Source organism: Cucurbita moschata, unplaced genomic scaffold (assembly GCF_002738365.1).
Source record: "Cucurbita moschata cultivar Rifu unplaced genomic scaffold, Cmos_1.0 Cmo_Scf00011, whole genome shotgun sequence".
In the NCBI taxonomy this organism is placed as follows: domain Eukaryota; kingdom Viridiplantae; phylum Streptophyta; class Magnoliopsida; order Cucurbitales; family Cucurbitaceae; genus Cucurbita; species Cucurbita moschata.
In genome coordinates this window covers 3,207,368-3,215,158 of record NW_019268527.1, presented here as the reverse complement: position 1 = coordinate 3,215,158, position 7,791 = coordinate 3,207,368, and the positions used below count along the sequence as shown (strand labels likewise).

Sequence of the window (7,791 nt, the reverse complement as noted above, 5' to 3'; positions counted from 1 at the left end):
TTTTTTTTTTTTTTTTTTTTTTTTTTTTTTTTTTTTTTTTTTTTTTTTTTTTTTTTAAATATTGAATGATGAAAAACAATTATTATTTTGAACTCTAATCGTAGTTAACCCTTAATTTTTATTTATAGGATTAATCTAATTTACAAAAATGTTGGTTTCTTTTTTAAGTTAAAAAAACAGAAGTGGAATAAAAAATAATAAATTGGTCTTGAACTTTATGGTTTCTAAAAATTAATAAATATATAGAAATAAAAAATAATCAAACATGCCTGAGGTATCTGCTTATAAATAATAAATAAATAAAAAAAAGAAACACGATTAATAAAATAAATTAAGGTCATTAGTGCGTAAGTTGGCCGATGGTACTAAAAAGATATATAAAATGTATTAGATTAATAAAAGTAACTTTTCACGCCCAGTGGGACTCGAACCCACAATCGCCTGATTAGAAGTCAGACGCCTTATCCATTAGGCCATGGGCGCCTTGGTTAAAAGTATAAAAGTAAATAATAATAAACTTATAATATTTAGTTCATTATTTAATAGGAAATTAAAAAATTTACAAGAACCCAACCCAATCCTTTATAATTTAACCTTAAACTCATTGAGTGACATATTTTAACCTGCAAATTCGGTCATATAGTTTTACAAAATTTCTCTCCATTAATAAAATTAAGTTTAAATTGCAAATTCGGTCGTATAGTGCTAAGAAAGTTGAATTTAGTCCTATAATTTTAAAGGTTAGAATCAGTCCTCAAACAATATAATTTTTACCAACTTCTCCCTACCCGATAGTTATATGCAATATAAATACCAATTTCAGTTTCTTAACTCTTGCTTCCAAAACTCTCTTTCGAAATCTCTTTGCCCCAGTTTTCTAAATTTTTTTTTCTTGAATCGGGGCTAGAGGCTCGAGCATACGTCACTTGGCCATAGACGACACAAGAACGAATAGGCTTAACTCACTTGCTGCTGAAAAGTGAATGTCACAGCAAGTCCACTGCCATTAAAGTACGATTATGACAAGTGGACAAATTTATGAGAGTCGGGAGGTATTTACAAAGTTCTATCAAACCAAACCGATGAAATTCTAATATTTAAAAGGAGAAAGACTAAATTCTAAATTTTTGAAGATCGTTGAAATAAGGAAATATTTAATTAAAAAAATTAAAACATTAGAAAATAAACACATCCCATATGAGAGTAAAAAAGGAAAGAAATGTGAAGAGAAAACAAGGAATCATTCAGTAAATTTCATTGATGACTGGTAAGATACACAAGTATTAATCAGGATTCAATAATATAATAATTAATAATAATATCACTCTTTCTTCTTCTTCTCCTTCTTCCTTCCAGCTTTCTTCTCTTGGGGTTGAGGCGGAGGGGCGGATTAGCTCATCATTTCTTCCAACTATAATAACTTCCATTAAATCAATGAACCAAGTAAAATTTAAGTTTCTTTTTCCTCTTCCAAAGAATGCTTCACCGTTACACGCACGATTCACCGATTCTGAAGCCCCTCGATCGCCTTCTTCCATTGCCATGCTCGTTGTTTCGCGTCCTCGAACGAAGCAATCTTTTTCGGCTGAAGAATCGACTTTGTATTAGAGTAGTTGAGAAAAAATGATAGTCCATTTTGGCCCATTACGTATTGCCGCCGTCAGCCTCACGATTTTAAAACACGTGTGCTAGAGAGAGGTTTCCACACCCTTATAAGGAATGCTTCGTTCCTCTCTCCAACCAATGTGAGACCTCACAATCCACCCACCCCCTTGGGAGCCTAGCGCCCTTACTCGCACACCACCCAGAAACTAGCTTTGATATCATTTATAACAATCCAAGTCCATTGCTGACAAATTTTGTCCGTTTTGACCCATTGCGTATTGCCATTAACATTACCGTTTTAACACGCGTGTGCTAGGGAGAGGTTTCCACACCCTTATAAGGAATGCTTCGTTCCTCTCTCCAACCAATGTGAGACCTCACAATCCACCCTCTTGGGAGCCTAGTGCCCTTACTCGCACACCACCCAGAAACTAGCTTTGATATCATTTATAACAATCCAAGTCCATTGCTGACAAATTTTGTCCGTTTTGGCCCATTGCATATCGCCATTAACATTACCGTTTTAACACGCGTGTGCTAGGGAGAGGTTTCCACACCCTTATAAGGAATGCTTCGTTCCTCTCTCCAACCAATGTGAGACCTCACAATCCACCCCCTTGGGAGCCTAGTGCCCTTACTCGCACACCACCCAGAAACTAGCTTTGATATCATTTATAACAATCCAAGTCCATTGCTGACAAATTTTGTCCGTTTTGGCCCATTGCGTATCGCCATTAACATTACCGTTTTAACACGCGTGTGCTAGGGAGAGGTTTCCACACCCTTATAAGGAATACTTCGTTCCCCTCTCCAACCAATGTGAGACCTCACAATCCACCCCCTTGGGAGCCTAGTGCCCTTACTCGCACACCACCCAGAAACTAGCTTTGATATCATTTATAACAATCCAAGTCCATTGCTGACAAATTTTGTCCGTTTTGGCCCATTGCGTATCGCCATTAACATTACCGTTTTAACACGCGTGTGCTAGGGAGAGGTTTCCACACCCTTATAAGGAATACTTCGTTCCCCTCTCCAACCAATGTAAGACCTCACAATCCATCCCCCTTGGGAGCCCAGCATCGTTGCTGGCACACAGCCCGAAACCTAGCTCTAATACCATTTGTAACAGCCAAGCCCACCGTTAGCTGCTTTAGCCCGTTACATATCAACGTCAGCCTCACAATTTCAAAACGTGTATGCTGGGAAGAGGTTTTCACACTCTTATAAGAAATGCTCCGTTCCCCTCTCCAACCGAACATGGGACCTCACAGAAAGTAAGCTTCTTTACTAACAATATCTTTACGAAAAATTTACGTTTTTTAAGATTCGGGTAAGATTTCAAAGTCATTTTTGTTAAAGAAACATAGAAAAAGAAGCAAAGAGTTGATATGGCTTACCGTACAAATCTTGAAATGTGAAGGACTAATCACTTGAATGTTGAGGTCATTAGGATTGTCAGACCAAATGATATTCCCCTTAACAATGAGCTTTGAAGGATCAACATAAATCAACTTTGGTTTGTTTGTGAGGATGAGCTGAACCTTTTTGCTTGTGATTTTCTGAATCTTTTTCACCATTGATATCATAAGAACAGATTCTCCAGGTTCAAGAAATTGTTGCCTGATAACACGAAAACCGACATTCAGTTTTTTCGAGAACGAAATCGTCATTATAATCACTTCGAATCCAAACAAATACCATTTCGAATCGAAGGAGTCTATCGATGCAATCCGAGCAATATGATTCGATCCTTCAGAAGTCGATGCAGAACCAGCATTCCCGTCGTTTTGTCTCGGTGCACCGTCTCCGATATGCGAAGGATTCCAAGAGGACTCGGAGCTGTCGTCGTTCTCGTTCGAACGAGACTACATAAACGAAAGCAACATAATGTATTTGGCAAGAACACATTGAAAATAAGGCACTTTTGGTAGCAAACAATACCACTGCTTCTAAAGCAAGTCTGGGAGGAGTTTGTGTTCTTATGTTCTTCCAATCAACCCCCTCAAAGAATGGATGACTCTTAAGAGAAGCATAGCCCTCAGCTCCGGCGCCCGGTCTCTTAACGGGATCTAAATCCTGAAGTAGATTAAAAGCCGAGTATCGAGTTAAGGCCGAGCTCGAACGTCGAACATATGGTAAACATTTTATCACATAATCAAAAGATTTTAGTGCATCATTATGAGCAAAATTCATCGTTCGATTGCATACGTACCAATAGGTGGTCGATGAGATCCCGGGCTTGCTCGGAAAAATAACTGGGGAATTTTATATCTCGAGCTACAATTTTTTGAAAAATAAGCCACTCACTTGCATCCTTAAAAGGAGAAGTCCCTGAAAGCATTTGGTACACGGTGCACCCGAGCGCCCAAAGGTCGTTTCTGTTTTCAAATCGAAAAGGGAGATTATCTTACACGAAAAATGGACCAATGAGTTACGGACACGAACACAAATACCCGACATAATATCGTTATGAACGTGTAAGTTGGAGGAACGCGTTACCCGAAAGTTGCAGGGGAGGAATTAAGAACTTCTGGAGGAACATATGCAGCAGTGCCCACAAATGTACAAGCTTTGTCATCTACATGTAAAAATTGGTGCAAACCATGTCAAAAAAACGCTCGAAGGAGGTTCATATACACGTCTTCGGTGACATGAACCGAAACAAACCCGATGCTGCATTCGGAAGCACGGTGATTCGACTGTCGACCATAGGCTTTACGCTCCCGAAATCGGCTATTTTGATATGTCCATCAGTAGTAAGCAGCAAGTTCTCAGGCTGCCAAAAGAAATGTTAGTTATGTTTGATCTGCCACAGGTCCACAATAATAGAGCTGATATAATAGATGAGAAACCTTGATATCTCGGTGTATCAATCCCATGTTGTGTATGTATTCAAGAGCGTCGATGACTTCTGCGGCGTAAAACCGAGCTTCCTCCTCCGATAGTCGACCTTTCTGTTGATAAAATACTCGAGGTTTAGAATGAAAAACATTAAATTGCCTAGAAGCCCCTACAGTCCTAGTCCACCGCTAGCAGATATTGTCCTCTTTGGGTTTCCCCTCAAGGTTTTTAAAACACGTCTATTAAGGAGAGGTTTCCACATCCTTATAAGGAATGTTTCGTTCTCTTCTCCAACTGATGTGGGATCTCACAATCCACCCCCCTTAGAGGTCCTACGTCCTCGCTGGCACACTGCTCGGTGTATGACTCTTATATCATTTGTAAGAGCCAAAGCACACCGGTAGCACATATTGTCCTCTTTGGACTTTCCCTTTGGGGCTTCCCCTCAAGGTTTTAAAACGCGTCTACTAGGGAGAGGTTTCCACATCCTTATAAGGAATGTTTCGTTCCCTTCTTCAACTAACGTGGGATCTCACAATCCACCCCCCTTGGAGGCCCAACGTTCTCGCTGGCACACCGTCCAATGTATGACTCGTATATCATTTGTAACAGCCGAAGCACACCGCTAGCACATATTGTCCTCCTTGGGCTTTCCCTTTCGGGCTCCACCTCAAGGTTTTAAGACACGTTTATTAGGGAGAGGTTTCCACACCCTTATAAGGAATGTTTCGTTCCTCTCTCCAACCGATGTAGGATCTTACAATCCACCCCTCTTGGAGGCTCAGCGTCCTCGCTGGTGCACCACCCGGTGTATAGCTCTGATACCATTTGTAACAACCCAAGCCCACCGCTAGCAGATATTTTCCTCTTTGGACTTTCCCTTTCGGGATTCCCCTTAAGGTTTTAAAACGTGTCTACTAGGAAGATGTTTCACACACCCTTATAAGGAATTTTTTATTCCCTCTCCAACCGATGTGGGATCTCACAATCCACCCCCTTGGGAGCCAACGTCCTCGTTGGCATGCCGCCCAATGTATGGCTCTGATATCATTTGTGACAGACCAAACCCACCATTAGCAGATATTGTCCTTTTGGGCTTTTCCTTTTGAGCTTCCCCTCAAGGTTTTAAAACACGTCTGCTAGAGAGAGGTTTCCACACCTTTATAAGAAATGTTTCGATCCCCTCTCCAACCGATATGCGATCTCACATGTACCCGAACAACCAATTAAACATGCTAATAACCTTTCACCAAAGACTTCTCTCCAAAAACATATGCATATAGATTCATCGAACAATCCAATTAACTCGACTTCAACGTTCAAGCACACGACACAATAGAATAGCAACAGGGATTCATAAACTTACACGAGCAATCGCCCGACATAAAAACACGTGTTCTAAAGCTCTTTCGAATCAACTTACCCTATTTATCTGATCAAAAAGCTCTCCACCTTCACACGACTCCAATGCCATGTCTTGATATCAAAACCAAGAAACGAGTATCAGTAAGAAAACGACACAAATAACAAAAAAGCGAGGAGATGAATACGAGCAGACGATAAAAAAAGACAAGCATAAGAAATACATACACAAAGAAAAAGTATCCTGAAAGGTAAAAAATAGCCTCACAACACCAGGATGGTCCAATTGATCAAGTACAATCCTTTCCAACTTCACATAAGCAGTTTTATTTTCCTTTGTAATGAATTTCTTGTCCATTATCTTCAATGCATACACAATTCCTGTGTCCTTCTTCTTCGCCCTCACAACCTGATGAAAAAATAATAATTTAAAAGGCCATTTATAAAGCAATAATATGCCTAAATATACCAAATGGTCCTTCATCTTTTCCGTAATTTCAATTTAGTCCTTAATCTTTTAAAATTTTCCCGTTCAGCACAAGGGATCGAGCTCCGTTTATGTAATGGCCCAAGCCTACCGCTAGCAGATATTGTCCTCTTTGAGCTTTCTCTTTCGGGCTTCCCCTCAAGATTTTTAAAATGCGTCTACTAGGGAGAGGTTTCCATACCCTTATAAAGGGTGTTTCGTTCTCCTCTCCAACCAATGTGGGAACTCATAATCCACCCCTCTTCGGGTCTAGCGTCCTCACTAGCACTCGTTCCTTTCTCCAATCGATGTGGGACCTCACCAAATCCACCCCCTTCAAGACCTGACGTTGGCACATCGCCTCTCATGTCCAACCCCCTTCCGGTCTCAGCCTCCTCCCTAACACATCGCCCGATGTCTGGCTCTGATACCATTTGTAACAACTCAAGCCCACCGCTAGCATATATTGTCCTCTTTGGACTTTCCCTTTCGGACTTCCCCTCAAGATTTTTAAAATGCATCTACTAGAGAGAGGTTTACACACCCTTATAAAGGGTGTTTCGTTCTGCTCTCCAACTGATGTGGAATCTCACCATCCACCCCCTTCAGGGCCCAGCGTCCTCGCTAGCACTTGTTCCTTCCTCCAATCGATATGAGACCCCCACCAAATCCACCCCTTCAGGACCCGACACTGACACATCGCCTCTCATGTCCAACCCCCTTCCGGTCTCAGCCTCCTCTCTAACACATCGCCCGGTGTCTGGCTCTAATACCATTTGTAACAACCCAAGCCCACCGCTAGTAGATATTGTCCTCTTTGGGCTTTCCCTCCCAAGTTTTTAAAACGGTCCCTAGCTAGGGAGAAGTCTCCACGCCCTTATAAACGGTGTTTCGTTCTCCTCCCAAATCGATGTGAGATCTCACAATCGAGCTCTGTTTATACGAATTCTAACGAATTTTACTTCATTTCTAACCCCATTTTTTACCAAATTAGTTCAATTTTAGAGCAAGAACACACAGCTACTCCGATTACAATAATTCCCATCCATATACAAATCAAAACAGATTCAACACAGATTATCCAGAAACAGAACAATTAAATTAAAAAACGAATTAAACAACAAATTTAGCAACAAAATTACCTTGGAATATGAACCAACGCCATAAATCTTCCCCAATTCAAAATCCTGTATAGTAAAATTCTCCTGAGGAGCACGAAACGCAAAGCTATTGGATCTCTGAACATTGCCGCCGCCATTAGAAGCGTTCCCCTGTTTCTGAATCATCAACTTAGCATCAAAATCCTTCTCCATTGCCAACATCTCTTATCATCAAAGAACCCCCACGCCCTCCTTTTTCCTTTCCTACATTAATAATCACCCACTTTCTCTCTCTAGACCAATAATTCCTCTCTTCTCTTTCTAGAAAGCCTCTGTTCTTGGGCACAGAGCCACCACCCAATACAGTCAACACAAACAACAAGAACAAATGAACGAAAAAAAAAAAAAAAAAAG

At 40.6% G+C, this 7,791-nt stretch overlaps 2 protein-coding genes and 1 non-coding gene across 4 annotated transcripts in view; 1 reads left to right on the top strand and 2 right to left on the bottom strand.

Annotated features, from left to right (window-relative positions):
• LOC111449271 (mRNA cap guanine-N7 methyltransferase 2) overlaps positions 1–47 on the top strand; it is a 5,611-nt gene extending 5,564 nt beyond the window's left edge. The window contains exon 12 of the mRNA XM_023089107.1: positions 30–47. The gene's annotated coding sequence lies outside the window, so the exon portion shown is untranslated. The remainder of the gene's footprint in view (positions 1–29) is intronic.
• Positions 48–410: 363 nt separating this feature from the next.
• TRNAR-UCU lies at positions 411–483 on the bottom strand. The gene has a single exon. It is a non-coding gene; the product is annotated as a tRNA-Arg (tRNA).
• Positions 484–1,222: 739 nt separating this feature from the next.
• LOC111449511 (3-phosphoinositide-dependent protein kinase 2-like) lies at positions 1,223–7,785 on the bottom strand. 2 transcript variants are annotated; one of them, XR_002711645.1, is made up of 12 exons: positions 7,420–7,785; positions 6,040–6,220; positions 5,873–5,925; positions 4,461–4,562; positions 4,276–4,384; positions 4,108–4,186; positions 3,821–3,986; positions 3,550–3,684; positions 3,307–3,473; positions 3,006–3,228; positions 1,452–1,585; positions 1,223–1,408 (listed from the first exon to the last, which is right to left on the bottom strand). XR_002711645.1 is itself a non-coding variant. In XM_023089427.1 (11 exons), the coding sequence occupies exons 1-11, from the start codon at positions 7,597–7,599 to the stop codon at positions 1,502–1,504; spliced, it is 1,479 nt and encodes a 492-aa protein (XP_022945195.1). In that variant the 5' UTR covers positions 7,600–7,785; the 3' UTR covers positions 1,223–1,501. The 2 variants fall into 2 exon arrangements, 1 of the variants encoding a protein (XP_022945195.1); XM_023089427.1 differs by having other exon boundaries at positions 1,223–1,585.
• Between the last annotated feature and the right edge of the window lie 6 nt (positions 7,786–7,791).

What these genes read in the sequence shown, in the direction of transcription:
- LOC111449511 (XM_023089427.1), bottom strand. Translation starts at nt 7,599, where the DNA reads ATGTTGGCAATGGAGAAGGATTTTGATGCTAAGTTGATGATTCAGAAA. An exon ending in TCCTCCCCTGCAACTTTCGG is followed by an intron (nt 3,987 to 4,107) that starts GTAACGCGTTCC and finishes ATTTGAAAACAG; the next exon opens with AAACGACCTTTGGGCGCTCG. An exon ending in ATCTCATCGACCACCTATTG is followed by an intron (nt 3,685 to 3,820) that starts GTACGTATGCAA and finishes AATCTACTTCAG; the next exon opens with GATTTAGATCCCGTTAAGAG.